This window comes from Mytilus edulis, chromosome 3, assembly GCF_963676685.1.
Source record: "Mytilus edulis chromosome 3, xbMytEdul2.2, whole genome shotgun sequence".
Classification (NCBI taxonomy): Eukaryota; Metazoa; Mollusca; class Bivalvia; order Mytilida; family Mytilidae; genus Mytilus; species Mytilus edulis.
Window position 1 is genome coordinate 73,903,328 of NC_092346.1, and position 18,832 is coordinate 73,922,159.

General features: G+C 32.1%; 1 protein-coding gene across 1 annotated transcript in view; it reads left to right on the plus strand.

Moving 5' to 3' along the window:
• LOC139517394 (N-acetylated-alpha-linked acidic dipeptidase 2-like) overlaps positions 1 to 12,589 on the plus strand; it is a 28,820-nt gene extending 16,231 nt beyond the window's left edge. Inside the window, exons 8-18 of the mRNA XM_071308379.1 lie at positions 57 to 176; positions 540 to 625; positions 2,767 to 2,830; positions 4,009 to 4,076; positions 4,558 to 4,655; positions 5,090 to 5,180; positions 6,166 to 6,255; positions 6,440 to 6,605; positions 7,124 to 7,205; positions 10,840 to 10,932; positions 11,998 to 12,589. Of these exons, the coding sequence (XP_071164480.1) occupies positions 57 to 176; positions 540 to 625; positions 2,767 to 2,830; positions 4,009 to 4,076; positions 4,558 to 4,655; positions 5,090 to 5,180; positions 6,166 to 6,255; positions 6,440 to 6,605; positions 7,124 to 7,205; positions 10,840 to 10,932; positions 11,998 to 12,220 (1,181 nt within the window). The 3' untranslated portion in view covers positions 12,221 to 12,589. The remainder of the gene's footprint in view (positions 1 to 56; positions 177 to 539; positions 626 to 2,766; positions 2,831 to 4,008; positions 4,077 to 4,557; positions 4,656 to 5,089; positions 5,181 to 6,165; positions 6,256 to 6,439; positions 6,606 to 7,123; positions 7,206 to 10,839; positions 10,933 to 11,997) is intronic.
• Positions 12,590 to 18,832: the final 6,243 nt, after the last annotated feature.

Sequence of the window (18,832 nt, forward strand, 5' to 3'; positions counted from 1 at the left end):
ACCCCCATGTCCTATTTCCCCCATATGCTATTTACAAATATTGTGTATGTTATAAGACAGGTACGTACTGATGGGTAACCATAGAGACGCTTGGGTGTTTGGTGCAATCGATCCTTCTAGTGGTACAGCTGTAATGAAGGAGGTGTCACGTGTCATGGGACAACTAGTAAAAAGTAGTAAGTCAGGATTTTTATATTATCTGCAATAGTCTCTGTCTAAACTTACTCTGTTTGAGGCAATAACAATACATGTTTTGTCTATTTTGACCATTTATAAAGATACAAAACTCCATAACGAAACAAAAATGTAGCGTTTGAACTGCAGTCCTATTTTCCTTTTTATTATATACATTGAGACTTTTTACCACAATTCAATACGGAGTAACAAAATTTATATTTTATGAATTGTTGTTACAGTTATTTTTTTTAACTTAAATAGTCCGGGTCTTGTCCGTCCATTCGATCTACGGCTTCAGTTAAGCCTTTGACATTTTCCTAATTTTTTATAATGAACATAAAATTAGTATATACTGTTTTCAGAAAAATGGCGACCACGTCGATCAATAATATTTTGTAGCTGGGGAGCAGAAGAATATGGTTTAGTTGGTTCTGTCGAATGGGTTGAGGTATATTAGATTAACAGTTATTTTATTTATTTTATGGCGTGTTGTTTTTTCAGAGTACTATAATCATGTAACCAAAAGAAGCACTGAGACAAATTAACATGCGCCACTAGATCTTCTGGACATAAGCAAAAGAGCAAAGATACAAATAATAAAAATGCAGACAACACCAAAACTGAACGTTGCAAAAAGTAAAGACAAAAATGATGAATATTAGGAGACGAGATAAACATCAAAACTACAACCATCCGACGAAACCGTGAAATAACAAACATACATCAAGTTCTTTTAACAATAGCCGTGTATACAATATGTCAATAAAGCTCTCACTCGTCCAGAGTCTAACAGTAGTATACCGCTGTTCAATAGTCATAAATCGATTGAGAGTAAATAAATCCGGGTTGCAAACTAAATTAGAGGGAACACATCAAATATACAAGGAAAACAAACAACAATGCAACATACATAGAAACAAAATATTTGATGACAACTGGTACATGACATTTTAAGACAGTTGCGAATACATTTGATTGAAATTATTATAGATATGCTATCAAAACAAAATTCGGTAAAATATCAATCTTGAGATAACAACAAAACATCACAAATATTTAACAAAATCCTAGGATACACATATATGGGCGTTTTTCAATAAAAACGTACTTTCTTGTCCCAGCCACTGTAAAAAAAATGTGTTTGATCTTTGCAAGTAATTTTTTGTGCAGTCAGTACATTGAATTAGATATAACATTTTTAAGCAAAGAAACAGTTTATTTTTTAGAGGGATTGATAAGATATTGATTCCTGGATGGTCCAAAACAACCAAAATGGCATGTCCCTAGACCGCCTGTTCAACATTCATACTCTAAAATATTGTAAAAAAATGTAGAAATAAACATTAATTTTACTTAATATAAGTTCTTTAATAATTCAAAAGTATGTTTAGAGCCAACATATTTTAATAAACAGCTTTTAACATAGGATTTTTTTCTTTTAGAAGGTGTGTCCCTAACACAATGTCCACTACGAAACGAAGTCATTAAAACTTGCTTATAAACAGTTTTATAAAATCAATGTAATTTTTTGTTTGCAAGAGATATAAACATTAGGGTCTTACAAAAGAAGTGATGCTTTTATAACGGCAATTAAACTGTTGGTAAGAAAAATTGAGCACATCAAATGGACCAGAGTGATACCGTATTTTTGCAAATGTCCACTACGAAACGGGTCAAATCTCTTTCAGTAACTGGTTTTAAAATTATGAAAAAAATATCAGTGTACAGCTTAATAACGCTGTCTTGTTACTATTGCAATATAGGGGTTGTGAGAAAAAAATAAAATATGTGAATATGTCCCCTACGAAACGGTCCCCTACGAAACAAGTTTGGGAGAAAAACGTTTCGTAGTGGACACTACCACTACCATGCAGTCTTTTTTTACTCTTTTTTCAATTATATTCGTGCAAAGCAAATAATAAAGGTTAGTTTTATGTAATTTTTGTTATGTTTTTATTAACATAGAATAGGGTTGATGTCAACTACGAAACTTTTTGTCCACTACGAAACGGTTTTGTCAACTACGAAACGCATCAAAATGTCCACTACGTAACATGAGTTGTACCTTCATATGTGAAGTACTGTCTAATCTTTATCAATAAAAAATGGTTCACCAATTCAGAAAAAAATGAGATTTTTCTAGTATATAAAGTAAACAAACTGGAATGTCTATAGGAAACATTTAAAATTGCCAAAATATTTGTGTTTAGAAGCAGTTTCGTAGGGGACAAAAGTCTCCTACGAAACAGTACACTAATTATGAAAATAATATCATTTTAAAGAGTATTTAAGATTGCACTTTTTGTTTACAAACAGGTATATAATAGAGGTATTCAAAATAACTCTTGAAAATAAATTTTAGACTAGTTGATTTTCCATTTTTTTTAGGTATGAAAGGAACGCTTTTATTGAAAAACGCCCATATTCTTTCAACTTAACATATACGTGTATTTATGGTTTTACTTTTCTCATATACAAAAAAAAAGATTAGGTTCGAAGCTTTACTACAGATGAAGTTTTATAAACTTTACAATACCTTCGTATACTTCAAATTATGTTTTATATGAGTTATTTTGGTGTTTATTTCAGCAATATATAAAAAATCTAGCGGAAAGATCACTTGCTTATCTCAATGTTGATTTAGCTTTACAAGGTATGTTCTTAGATGACAAGTAGTAATTCAATTTCAAGTCGTTGATAATGTATGCTCTGATGGTGCTAAATATTAAGATTGAAATACAAATATGAATCAATCCTAATAGAAGAGTGGCGAAAGATACCAGTGGGACAGCCAAAATCATTAATACAAAGTGTTCGAAAAAAGAGATAAAGTAGTGTAGTCCTGTAAATGTATGATACTAACGCTTACAGTTATTTATGAACATGCAATGATTTACAGTACCTCTAAATTTAATTTATTTGTTATTTTGAAACATCGCCGTTTGCGTTTTCAAACTGTTACAAAGTTAATCGGAAGATACAAAGACCTTATTCATAAAAATTCCGTATCACCTTCATAATTAGCACACGATGGTCTTAAAGTATAGATTATGGGTACTGACATTGTTTATCATCTTAATAACATTTTACAGTATTCTCTGATTTGTCTTTTTGATTATTACCTTTACTGTTTCGGTTACTTTTTGTGATATTCATTTGACGTGACTCGGTACCTCTTTATCCCGTCATTGTGTTAATGTGCTGTGGTAAATTTAAATAAATGTCTTTTATTTTTGCGTGTGCCTTTTCTATATGCCCTTTTGTGTTTTCTTTGTTACATATTGGTTTGTTTTATAGTGATTAAGATAATAACACAACGTTGACTATTGTACCCCTATTTTGACGTTTTTACCTATTGTGTCTGTGTGTTTGTCGTTATCAATATTATAGAATTTTATGCGATTGTCAAACAAGTGAGATGTTTATATAGCTATAAAACCAGGTTTAGTCCACCATTTTCTACATAAGAAAATGCCTGGACCTATTCATATATATATGACAGTTGTTACCCATTCGTTTGATGTGTTTGAGCTTTTGATTTAGCCATTTGATAAGTGACTTTCCGTTTTGAGTTTGAAAAGTCCCTAATCAAATTGCAAAACCAAACGTTTAAGCACTTCAAACGGTAAAATGAAATCGACAAAGATACCAGACCTATAATTGTGTACCCAGGACGCGCGTTTTGTCAATAAAAGACATACCAGTGACCCTAAAACCAAAAGAAATCAGAGACTAAATTAAGTACGAAGTTTAAGAGCAATGCGAACCCAAAATTTAAAATTGATACCTTCCACTAATTTCTAGCAACTAAAAACGTTCTTTTCATTACAGGTAACTTTTCTCTTAGGGCGCTGGCGACTCCACTGTTGTATGATGTCGTTTTCTCAGCTACGAAAAAGGTACTTATAATCCAGAAATAAATTTTGAGATGGTAACTAAATTTCTTGGATAACTTGAATAATTATTTTATATTCAATATTTTGCTTCAAAAATGTTCCTGAGGGAAGGCATTTAAAAAAACGCACAAAAGATATCAGGTTGATCATTTTGTACACCTGACGTGTGTTTCGGGTACATGATACTTAATAGTGTTTAAAAATCTAAATAATTTTTTAAAAATGTGTCTTATTATTAGTTTATGAACTGAAATGTAGTTATTTCGGATAGTTTCTGAATTTTTCGTATTTATACAATTTACTTAAATTCAACACGTATAATGGATTAGAAAGGGTCTGAAATCTTTAAGTCTTAAAAATATAATTCCTGATATCTTTGTATTGTAATTTTATATAATTATTTCATTAATCAGGTGCAGTTAACATGTATAAGATATATTATTGTTCAATTCTAATATCATGCATTGTATTTACTTACAACCAGGTCCCTAATCCAGACTCCACTGAAATCCATAAAACTGTGTATGATAAATGGAAGGCTTCTTTTCCAAAGGATAGCAGTGACCCTAATAGTGTTCCTAGGTAAGTTTACTATACTCAATTGTTGAGTGATTTCCTCACTTTCCAACCTTTTTATGCCAAATTTTGTTAAAAAGTACAAAAATACTGAACTCCGAGGAAAATTCAAAACGGAAAGTCCCTAATAAAATGTCAAAATCAAATGATACAACACATCAAACAATTGGGCAATAACTCTCATATTCCTGACTTGGTACAGGCATTTTCAAATGTAGAAAATGGTGGATTGAACCTAGTTTTATTACGCTAAACCTCTCACTTGTATGACAGTCGCATCAACTTCCATTATATTTTACAACGATGCGTGAACAAAACAGACATAATAGGTAAAAATATCACCATATGGGTACAGCAGTCATCACTGCGTCACAATCTCAAAACATATTTTAATGTTTTAGATCATTTATAAACAAGTGTACATTTAATTTATGTTTAAGTGTTGGTGGTGTTGGTTCCGGAAGTGATTATGCTCCAATGGTACAAATGGTTGGTTTACCAGTCTGTGATGTCCGTTATACATTCGATCCTGTAAGTCATAACATTGTCCCATTGTTTTACCGATCTGTAATGTCTGTTTTACGCTCGATCCTGTAATCCATTACATTCTCCTATCGATTAACCAAGCTGTGGTGTCCGTTATACATTATATTATCCAAGTCTTGAAGTTGAAACTACTATTTACCGAGCGGTGATGTCCATTGTACATTCTATTACTGTAAGTCTTTATATTATAACATCGATTATCCCAGCTGTAATGTGTGTTATATATTCGAGCCTGTGCGTCATTCCATTGTCACATCAATTTACACAGCTGTGATGTCCATTGTAAGTTCGATCATGTAAGTTATTACATTGTGACATCGATTTACTCAAGCTGTGGCATTCGTTAAGATTCGATCAATTATGTCATTACATTGAACCTCCTGTTTACCAAGCTGTGATATTCGTAATACGTTCGGTCATGTAAGTCGTTCCATTATCTCATATCAATAAGATATCACTATTTACTGATGTCATGAAATCGAAATGACAAAATATCATGATAAAATACTAGTAAAGAACATCTGAAGTCAAAACATAACCTTTCCCCCAAAAATTGTGCCAAAACAGTAATTTCCTTAGAAAACATTCGTGTTTTTTGTAATAAAAGAGGGGCTAAAGATATCAGAGGAACAGTTAATCTGTAATAAGTTGTTACAATTTTCTAAAAGCATGAAGCTTGCAAAGCCAACCGGCATGAAGCATGAACAAAAAGAAGCAAAAGATGACAAAGTGACATTCAAACTGAAAAGTCGAAACGAAACTGACAGTAACTGCTGAAACATTAAAAGAACAAATCGAAATTAAGCCTCCAAACAAATTATAATTCAACTATATGTTTTCCCGAACTCAAATGTACCGATATCTCCTTGACATTTATTCCGTTAGTAATATAACAAAACCAAGTTTACAATATAAATATATGTCCTTTGGCCTGTCCATGATGATGTAGCTATTTCATTTTTCATTTTAGAAAAAGTACCCGTTGTCTTCATATCCACTGTACCATTCAAAGTATGAAACTTTTAAGGCTGTTGATGAAATCATGGACCGAGGTTTCAAGGTAAGCTGCAGTAAACGGATTGTTTGAAGTATAATACAAAGAAATTGCGACAGACTATTTCATAAAAACTAGGCACTTAAAAGTGTGCTTTATTTGTTATATTCAAGACCTCAAATAAAGGAAATCATTAAATTTGATAATAATATTCGTATTAAAGACAAAATGTATTTTTTTTAAATTACAGCATCACCAAGCCACAGGACAGGTATGGGCAGAGATGGCAAGAACTTTAGCAGATACAATGATTATTCCATTAGATGTTGTAAACTTCTCAAACGAACTAATTTCGTTGGTCAATACCCTCGACAACGATTATGGAACAATGCTGCGAAATAACAATATTACTTTTGGTGAGAGATTCTAATTTCCAAATCATTTATACAATCCCTTATAGGTTACAGTGCTTAAAAGTTTTAAATATTTGAATCGTTTTCATTTGAAATAATTTGGAAGCTTACAGAATTCAGAAATCCAATAACATTGCAGTACTTTGATTTTTGTGTGATACTGCGTTTTAAAAGTATACAAATATCGCATATGTATCCAGTTTTTGATGAATGAAGTAACCTGAGTTTTGAAGATTACCAAAACAATAATATGAATCTTCAACTTCGTACTTTTTCTTATCCTTTTAACTCTATTTATCTAATATTTAAGCGTCTCCGATGATTCATTTATAAATTTGGTATTTATGAGAGAAATTGAAAGTGGTGACCATGTTAATTATATTGAATGATAACAGTTCCAGCTTTAAGAATAAATAATAAAAAAACAAATTGGTAAGGTACAAAGTAAAATCATAAAAATACAGGACTCCGAAGAAAATTCAAAACGGAAGGTCCCTAATCAAGTTTGTTTTCTATTTTAGATGATTTAAAATCGGTGACAAACAACCTTAAAACAGAGGCAATGGCATTCAAAAGCAGAGTAGATAATGTAGAAAAATATAAGTAAGTCACTTATGTTCTTACATCATTTTAAATTTGCCGGAAAATTCATTCAGAAATACTAAACAGGTAAATAAGCTCATCATAGATACCAGGATTGAAATTTTATATTTACACCAGACGCGCGTGTCGTCTTCAAAAGACTCATCAGTGACACTCGAATCAAAAAATGTTAAAAGGCCAAATAAAGTACGAAGTTGAAGAGCATTGAGGACCAAATATTCCTAAAAGTTTTGCCAAATACAGCTAAGGTAATCTATTCCTGAGGTAGAAAAGCCTTAGTATTAGATTAGGTAAAAGGTTTTATTCAGTAAATATTATCGAATATATTGTAAATTCTGATAGACAATCAAATTAGCTTCAGTTGTAAACTAAGGCAACAGTAGTATGCCGCTGTTCAAAGTCAAAACTAAAGTAATAAATTGAGAGAAAACAAGTCTGGGTTACAACTAAAACCGAGGAAAACACATGCCCTATCAGAGGAAAACAATGAAACAACAGAAAACCGAAGTGCAACAAACAACAAACGACAATATTTGTTATGAGAAAAAGTTGCTGATACAATGATATAAAAAAAAACCACATAGACATACATAATTATCCTTTAAAACATATGATGAGGTCACAGCAAATCAAGACTTCTTTGAGGAGTGAAGGATGCATAGGTTTGAAGGATTACTTTTTATTAGACAGGAATTAATTTTGTTATTTATAATTCGAATGAACTTACAAAAAATTATAAGATTTTGATTATTTTGAAATATTCAGCTGGTTTAAAAGATTGTTAATGTTGGTACAGTATTTTTTATACATTTTTTCATTTCTTCAAAAAAAAATATGTACATTCCAAAATTTAGTGAAATTCATCTCAAATTTAGTTTCAAATTCGATTTTGTCTGGGTATTTTAACGATGACACATTGCAATTCTGCTGATATGTTTTGACTTTAAAACATCTTCTATGGTGGATAGTTAGTCTTGTTGGTGCCCATACCATATTCCAATTAACCGGTTTTTTGTGACAAAAATGTCGGTTATTGATTTGGGGATGTACGGCGGGCAGTCGGGCGGTCGGTGGGGCGGGCGGCAACCAAATGTTGTCCGTGCATTTACTCATGAACCATTCATCCAAAGCTTTTTAAAATTTTAATATGTTGTTACTGACAACAAAATGAAGGTCAAGTTCAAGAATGACGATTTTGACTTTTACCGTTCAGGAGTAATGGTTCTTGAAAGATTGAAAAATGGCGTTTCTAGTCATGTCCGTGCATTTACACATGATCTGTTCAACCAAAGCTTACCAAATTTTAATATGTTGTTACTGATGACAAAATGGAGGTCAAGTTAAAAAATAACGATTTTGACTTTTACCGTTCAGGAGTTATGGTTCTTGAAAGATTGAAAAATGGCGTTTCCAGTCGAGTCCGTGCATTTAGGCATGAACTGTTCAATCAAAGCTTCCCAAATTTTGATATGTTGTTACTGATGACAAAATGGAGGTCAAGTTCAATAATGTCGATTTTGACTTTTACCGTTCAGGAGTTATGGTTCTTGAAAGATTGAAAAATGGGGTTTCCAGTCGTGTCCGTGCATTTACGCATGAACTGTTCAATCAAAGCTTCCCAAATTTTAATATGTTGTTACTGATGACAAAATGGAGGTCAAGATCAAGAATGTCGATTTTGACTTTTACCGTTCAGGAGTTATGGTTCTTGAAAGATCGAAAAATGGCGTTTCCATTCATGTTGTTGCATATACTCATCAACCATCAGTGGCGTAGCTAGGTCATTTTTACGTGTACGCCCGAATCATGGCTTGGCAAGGGGCTCGAGGACCCCAAACGGGTCCATGTCAAACAATTGCTGTTTATCGGTTAGAGCTATGGAGCGAAACCCCAGAAGCTAAAGAGTTTTCGAGAATGGATACCATTCCTGTCATTAAAGAATTATCAGTTGCAACATACTTTAGAATCTAAATGGTTTATTTGTTATTTTAAATTATATATTTTGTTAATTTGATATATAATGGTCATTGGATTTAGAGAAAATGTCAAAACCAGCAACTTTAGAATATGTTTAAAGAGAGTGATGGGGGCACTCAACCAACAAAAACTCTTTTTTATGTCCAAATTTCGTAAATTAACATGTAATAATTAATCTTTAGAGATGTTATGGTGCAATATTAAATATCGTTAAGGGATCGGTGGAACCGTGGTTCTCGTCTGAGATTTTCCCCGCACAAAGTGAATCCATTTATCAGTCCATTACAGGATTTAAAAAAAAAAACATTTTCTTTAGATATTTTTTCCTTGATCTGGAATATTAGTTTCGGCCAAAGTTTCATGACAATCTATGAAGGTTTATGCATTAATTATTTTTAAAAAAGCCATACAGTCTGTCAGTTTAATACTGAAAAATGAATAAACAGATTTGTCCCAAGTCAGGAGCCTCTGGCCTTTGTTAGTCTTGCATGATTTAAAAAAATTAAATTAGTTTCTTGTGTATATTTCGGAGTTTAGTATGACGTCCATTATCACTGAGGTAGTATACATTTTTGTTTAGTGGCGAGCTGAAGCATGCCTCCTTGTTCGGGAGTTTCTCGCTGCATTGAAGACCTATTGGTGGCCTTCAGCTGTCTACTCTTTGGTCGGGTTGTTGTCTCTTTGACACATTCCCCATTTCCATTCTTAATTTTAGTTTCAAAATTTTGCTTCAGACGAAATATGTAAAAATCGCTTGGATTCTGCTAAAGTTTCATTGGATTCGATGAAATTTTGACAAAGAATGGTTGTGTAAAAAATGTAAACCCCATGCAGACTATTATCTATTAGTACCAGTCCCGTTTATAATATTGTCCGTAAAACATGGGGAAAACTAACTGCATATAGTTTCAATAGTATGCTGTCAGTCAGTTTACTCTTTTGACTTTAAAAACACTTTCAGTTTAACATCCGTAAAGTTTCACAAAGGTTTGGCAAAGTTATTGTTATTTTAAAAAAAAAGTTGAACAACATACTGAACGTTATGCCGCCGACGAAATTTAGATTGCAATGTCTCGCTTTGGCGTCATAAATATGTCACCGGCTCGACAAAACTGTAAACCACAAAACCAATCTTAGCAGATAATGAATTACTTTAAACAAATGGGAAGTGTGTATAGAACTCACAGAATAGATCCAGACTTGACAGAAAATGAACAAATATATAATATGATACCATTTGGGTGAAAAGTAAATTTCGTCAATTTGATCCGCAATTACAGGCCAACGAAGAAAGAATTATAAAGCTGATGTGCTTCTAACAAGTTCTTTTTTATTTTCTTTAGATTAAAATATTTTGTTTTCAAAATTCAAGTGTACGCCCGGGCGTTTTGACGTAAACGTAGCTACGCGCCTGGACCATTCAACCTAAGCTCTTTCAAATTTTAATATATTGATATTGATGACAAAATGCAGGTCAAATTTGATATTTACGATTTTTTGACTTTCACCGTTCATCAGTTATGGTTCTTGTGATATTGCCAGGACACAAATAAATGTTAATAAATCCGGTTTGCTGTCGTTGTCACAGCCTCTTGTTGTTTCTTAAAATAGATTGAATTTGTTATCACATATATTTATTTGACATGTTTTATTTCAGTCCACTAGCAGTTCGGCATATAAACGACCAGTTAATTTTGTTTGAAAGATCCTTCTTAGATCCACAGGGTCTTCCGGGACGTCCGTATGCTAGGTAAATTTAATTTATACAATTAATAGTATTCTATGTGTAAATCTTTACTTATATTATTTCATTGCAAATTATGGAAAAGATTATTTTTTTATCTACAAACTAGGTTATTTTTCTTTTAAATTAAGTTAGATCGTGAGAGTAAAATAGCAGAAAACCTTTGGTTTAGATCTTCCATAAAATAAACAAATTTTGAGAGAGGTAGGATTGTAATATGACTTTTAAGACTTTCATTCCAAAAAGACCATTATGTGTTAGATTCTTATTATTATTTATCTTTTAAGAGTACAATTTATGTTTTGTTTGTTTGATTTTTTTCTCTTCAACGTAGACCTTTAAGTTGAAATGACTCAGATAATCTAATTTTATTTAGGAATATGTTGTAATCTAAAAAAAATCTAGTAAAACAAAAGTCTCAGTACCCTTATTTTATTATTTTGTTTCACGCTTGACACGTTTAGTGGAGCTCACCTGTACTTCCTCTTATGTTAAGCGCTCTCACGTTTACAAATATTGACAAATTTATATCAAAGGATTATATCACCAATGTTTAATAATTTTTTTAGAGTAATGAGATTTGTAAAGATATTAATATTAGGAAACATTGCATTGTAAGAGCTCTTACGTGTCTGAACCGCCGGGGCACTACCGTTACAATGGTTGCTGTATCTATATAAATAGGATGAAAACATTTATTCAACACTCTGCCTCTGATAAAAGTCCCTTTTGGACCGAAACCGGTCAGGCTATGAAACATCACCAGGTACTGTTAAATATGTGCATTGACATATACGACATATACTATATGTTTATTCTTTCACATTTTCTAACGCTGATACACATAAATAATGTGACTTCTACTGATTAAAGTTCCATCTGGAGCTAATGTGGCTCTTATGTCAGTACACCTTTCCCTTACCCTTACAAACTGCGTTATATCGGAGTTATGTGCATCCTTCGTCTTCAGTTAAAATCCTTTGATTTGATTTGTCCTTGAAAAGGAGCGATTTCATGCTCAAACTAAACTCGATCAAATTTGTTTGTTATTAATTAACTTTATATCCCCAGGCATGTTCTGTTTGCCGAGAGCCAGGTTAACACGTATGCTGGTAGTAGTTTCCCAGGATTGGTGGATTCGTTGTTTGAAATCGAAAAAGACCCAGATCAAAAAGGACGATGGAATATTGTTAAGAAACATTTTTCAGTCATTTTATTTACAATAGAATCAGCCACTTCCACTTTAAGAGATGTAACAAAATTTATGCCAGTATTTAATAAAGATAGATCGTGATTATTAAAAACGGTGGTTTTTTTGTAAGTGATTTTTTTAAATTTCTTATAATTATTGATTACTCATTGTAAACAGAAAATAGATAGTTTTTAAAAAACACATTTTCCAGTATTGTAATTTTACTTCCAGAAACCAGAATGTTGTCAAAGCTCATTTTGATACCATGATTTTATATTTTTGATGGGTTTTTTTTATCATATTTTCTTGCTTTAATTGAGTGAAAAATAAAAAAAGTCATAAATAAAATAATGAATGTAGTAGACGTTTCTCGTATATAAACATGGGATAAAAAATGAAGGATGCATGCGTTATAAAATCATTTGGAATATGTACATGTATATCATTCATTAACAAACTATTTTATTACCAGTTTCATTTTTGTCAATATCCCAGCATTTTATTAAACAACAATGAAATTATTATTTGGTCTTTTACCAAGCTGTTCTTTTTAAATAAATAAAAAAGATACAAGGGAAGCAGTCAAAACTATAAGTCTGAGTAAGACAGACAACACTAAGGCTTAAAACCAAAGAGTAGCAAAGAGGAAAAGGAACCGTCAACAAAACACTCAAAAGGAATCTAGCGGATTTAGAGTCAGAATTAGAGGACAAACCTTTTCTGCCATGGCTCTGTCAGTTTGTTTTTTTACTTATGATTTTGAATACTCTTTTGGTATCTTTCGGACCTCTTTTAAGTTATATTGTAACAATATCGTATAAGAATGAACTAGCTTTCGTGAAAAAAATGCACAGATAGCATATGTATAGAAATTGTATGTGTTAAATTCGATATCCGATATTTCCCTGCGACATGTTCAGAGGAAAAAGTGGTTCCAAAACAGGACGGCACATTTCTACAGGGTGTTTCAGATTCTATCATAAATGATGGTGATCCCAAAATAAGCGAGGAGATATTAAATGGCATACGAGCAGAAAATATCAGAGAATACCTAAGGTATGTTTCCCCTACAATGAACAAAGCATAAAATTCAGTTCATTTTGATTACAAAAGGAAACGAAAACTATACTTAGCCTCACAGTATATTTTATATTCATATATAGTTAACAAGAGGTCAATGGTAAGCAAGTCCAACTGCGAGTAACAATTATTACTTTTTTAAAACATATATTTATTTAACTTCTAATACTGATTCATGATACTCTTTTATTGTAAGATTATAAACAAATCGTTCAATCATTTTCATTTTATGGTTAGTTTGAATGACTGTTGTGTTAAACCAAAATTTAGTTTATAATTTTTATGCCATATATAATCAATGTAAATTTGAAAACAGAGCTAAGTTACAATGACATGAGTATATCATTAACACAGTTCCACACAGTTTCTTGCTCCCATTTGTCGACTTGTTTATAATGAATTTACATTTCATTTGTTCATTTTGATAGAAAAGAAGAGGCGGTCTCTCTTTTAAGAACATATAAATATAAACACGACTGGGCATGACAACATTTGAATAATACATTTAGTAAATGTGTTGTATATTTGTAATCCTTCATAAATTTACATGTATAAACCACTAAAACATGCTGTTTAAATTCATAGCTGCATGTAAGTATAAATGTAATGTTGAGATGGGAAAAGATAATTTGTTAGATATTCCGGATAATCTGGACAACTACAATAAACTAGTTGAGTGAAAACTGAATATCAAGCTTTTTCCTGAAACTCACGCCAATATTGTCGTTAAATAAAATGGGATACCCTACATTTATCATGCTTTTCAATAGCATATGATACAATGGATGAAAGATCCCCCTTTTCCCCTTATTTATTGAAAACTATCATTCTGCATTGACATTAAAATGTTCGTGTAAATAAGATGATATGTCCTTTCACGCTAACGCCTCAATGTCTTTCTAATACAGACAGCAAAATTTCATTAAATTCTATTGCGAATCCTATATTTATCATGTTTTTTACCTCAATATATGAGTAAATTGCTGAAAGACAACAACATTTTTCCTTAATCATTAAAATCTATCATTTTCAAATAACCTGCTACAATACATCGGGGTTAATTAGATTAAGCATCACACAATCACACCATCCATCGTTCAATGTGATACGATCGATATCTCTCTACAGTCCGAAACTATTAGAGAAAAGTTTCGTTTATTATGATATTGAAACGAAATTTCTCGTGTTGTTATTATCTAAGGCCTATCCAATACTCCTATGTAATAAACTGTGTACCTTGATTCAAACATTTTTCATCAAATTATTCTAAATTTTTCCCACCAATATTTCATTGTTTCATTCACAAAAGATTCAAATCAGGTGTGTATCGAATTAATGACTTTTATTGCACTTGTTATAATGAGGAATTATGTTAAATAAAAAAGATGTGTGCTTTATTTTTCGCACACACATATGGCAAAGAAGCACACATTTTCTTCATTTAGAATTTGACATTTGTGCCCATTTGCAATTTTAGATAACTTGACCCGACTTATAAGTTCTTTTTTTTCCGACTTATAAGTTCAGTAATGGTAAATAATAGATTCGTTTTAAAGTCTAAAATGATTACATTAACATGATGGCATTTTATACAAGTACACTACGGCGTGTGCTCCCTCTAGCGATAATTTTCATATCATTCGACTCCGCTGAAAATAAAATTATCAGACAGTAAGATCAAGGGGAAATTTCGTAAAAATAGCGATAATTGTCATTAATGCATACCTTTCTGAACGATAACATTTATGAAAAGAAAAAGAAAGGTATTATTAAAGTAGGTCATAAATATAGACTTTTTGAGACAGCATTTTCTTATAATTGGCCACCATCAAGATTTTACTATGCTTTTTTCAAAAACATAATAAAAAGTATGGGTCACCGTGCTTTTTTTCACGCTATGAAAATTGCTTAAATTTGGTTAGATTGTTCATGAAAAAAAACACATTAGAGTGCATAAAAAAAATTCTATAAGATAGATTTTTGAAATAAGTTGTGAGAAAAAAGATTTTATTATATGATTTAGGAAATTAAAAAGAAAAACGGTGTCACCGCACTTGTTTTCTTGCTACAAGTAAAAATCCAAAACAAATCCCTATTACTCCAGTATAAGTTTTGATAAAAGAATTATCTACCCTTAAAAGGCGCATTTGAAAAAATGATTCTAAAAAGAAACAAAATGATATTTTTTTTTAAATATTTTGGATAATACAATAAATCACCAAGTTTTCTTTATACAGTCTTCAATGATATCAATCATTTGTATTTACTTATTAGTCAATAAGAAACTGAAGAATATAACAAGGTGATAGATGTGCACAATATTAAGACTATTGTTTGGCGAAAGCATCAACACAAGAAACATGGAAGCGCATTTAAAGCAGCCTCCTGAAATAAACTTTTCCAGTGACGGAGTATGGCAGAAAGATGGAAAGGGTGGTGTCAGACAATGGAGCCATACTTGGATGTGGCTATGAGCGAAGCAGAGGAAAAGGATAAATGCAAAGCGTTGCTATATGTGATCGGACAGGAAGGCCGGGACATATTCAATACCTTTAATATCCAGGAAGGAAACAAAGGCAAAATTATAAAACTTTTAAAGCATTTTGAGAGATATTGCATTCCGCGCAAAAACGTAACTATGGAACGTTACACGTTCAATACTAGGGTAAAAGAAAAATCAGAATCGATAGATCAATTCGTAACGGATTTAAGAAACATGACTAAAAATTGTGCATTTGGAGCAATCCCAGAAGAACTTGTACGAAATCGTATTGTGTGTGGAACTAACTCTGAAAGAGTAAAAGAAAGACAAGTTGACACTTGCAAAGACAATACTTGCATGCCGAACAGATGAAGAATTCAAACGTCAGATAAAAACATTAAAAGAAGAGGAAACAATGCATGCATTAAAAAGAAAACCACGTTATCAAAATCAACAACAAAGAAGAAAGGAAGATCAAAAAGTCTGTTTCGGAAAATGCGGGATTTTAACATGAAAAACTAAATTGTCCTGCTTATGGTAAAATGTGCAGAAAATGTAACAAGTTAAACCATTTTCAAAAAATGTTGCAGATACAAGCGTAAAGTACACGGATTGGAGGAATGCGAATCAAATAGCGATTCCGATCAGGACGAATTCTTCGTTGGGAGCGTCACCGAAAAGAGCAAAACAGAAATTGTAGGAGATAAATGCTTTACAAGATACAAAGTTCAAGGTAGGAACATTAAGTTTAAAGTTGATACTGGCTCACAAGTAAATATTTTACCGTCCTCAATTTTTGACAAGTTGTCGCATGTAAAGTTAATGTCAACCAAAACCACGTTAACAAGTTATTCTGGTGATAAAAGGAAAGTGTAAGGCAAATGTCAGTTGAATTTGCAAGATAAACAATTCGATTTCTTCATAATCGAAACTGCACAATCACCACTACTGGGATTAAAAGCATCCAAAGATTCAGGGATAATTCAAGTAATTATGGCCATTAAACCGGATCAAAATCCTACAAAAGCATTTCCGAAGGTATTCAATGGACTAGGGTGTTTGGAAAAGCCTTATCACATTGAAGTTGACAAAAGTTTTCAACCTGTCGTAAATGCACCGAGAAACATAACAGCTGCGCTACGCAAAAACTTAAAGGATACATTGAAAGATATGGAGAATAAACACGTCATTAGAAAAGTGGATGAACCTACTGACTGGGTAAACTCGTTAGTTGCTGTGAAAAACCGTAGTCGGACAAATTAAGAGTGTGTTTAGATCAAAGATCCCTTAATGTTGCCATAAAAAGGGAATTTTACCAATTACTAACAATTGAAGACATAACAACAAGAATGTACGGAGCAAAATGGTTCTCCAAAGTTGATTGTAACCAGGGGTATTGGCGGTTGAAGCTAGACGAGCAAAGTCAGTTGCTAACAACCTTTAATTCTCCGTTTGGCAGGTACTGCTTTATTAGAATGGCGTTCGGAATACGAAGCGCACAAGATGTATACCAAAAACTCATCTCGCAAATATTTGAAATCCTAGAAGGCGTAGAAACGGACATAGATGTTATTATCATTTGGGGACAAACAGAAGAAGAATATAACACAGTAAACCATTGAAATCGGAAATCAAATTTGCAGGTTTGGGCAAATAACTAGACCAATTTTGTACTGTGATTGTACAATCTAAGATGGCGAAATACCATGAATCTATCGTAAATATACCAGACGTAAGACGAACGCAAACTTAAAAAATGAATAGTCAAACAACTGTCAACTAAGTACTAAACACACAACGTAGTTTTATTTATTATTGGCTTTGAACTGGCTTTCATAAGGTGCCAGTATTCTCATATCTGTACTTTTGATTTTATTTTAAGATCTGTTCATTTTTTTGTATCAAACAAATGTGTTGAGTAACTATGGACCTGTTTATTCACTGTGCCGGGTGAGGGATACATCCCGGCACATTATGTATGTGCTTGTCCCAAATTAGGAAACAATATACAAAAATAAAAATATGTTTTAGGAAAAGACAATCCTGTTTTACATAAATAGGAACCTAATTGATAGAATACGTATCCCTGGGTTTCAAATTTATAACTATCTGCTCATCAATTAAAAAAAAGCAGAAAGACCCTTAAGTCCCAAATTCCGAAATTATTTTAGATACATTCGTGCGTTTTGATAAGTTCTGAATTAGTCATATAGATCCTGATGTTTAGGCGTATAAACACATCCTTAACATTCAAATGTAGAAGTTTCAGCGTTTCTGATAAATGTATATAAAAAGGTGGTTCGGACGCACATAATGCATGAATTTGACATTTCAAATACCAAATCCAGTTCTTACTAATCCTGTCCTTTCATAATTCATATCATATTTTGAATTGGATATTGTATCGACAATATAACATTTTATAACCTTGCATAAATCTAAGAAATAGCATCGATAAGTGTCATGCCAAAACATGACTTACATGTCCCCGTCTTTCCACCAACAATACGGTCAGATCCACGTTTAATGGTGGCACATTTTCTTTAAATTTTGAAACTGATATTCCTTGAAAAACAAACAGTATTATATATTTACTCACATGAAACAAACCGGGATGCGGTATTCAGTACTTAGGTGAAACGGGGCGATATTTATCTAAACGCACGCAAGAACACCGTCCTGTATCGTTTTAAAAGACCCAATAAATTCAAAAGTATCATTTATCAACATCTTAAGAAGCACAATCATCCTATTAAATATTTAACAGTTCAACCTTTAGAAGTAGTAAATAAGCAGCCTGGTGAATCTCATTCAAAGTTTGTACGATCACGGAATATAATTGAATTGAATTGGATTAAAAAATTACAGAAAGTCTACCCTCTCGGTCTTAATGATAATATCATGGGAATTGGTAACATATCAAGAACCGATTCTGTTAACATTTTGGATATAGTTTCTAAAACTGTTCGTAAAAATCGTTCTCATGGACGTAGAAAAATCGCAATTAAAGAAAATCTCGAACCAACCATACAACTATTTCGGACCTAATTTCTATTCCAAAAAACAACGACAGACATTATCTGTTAACCAAGGTCTGTTCTTTACCTATTAATAAATTAAATAAAATTTAAGAGGATTGCTACACGATTTCA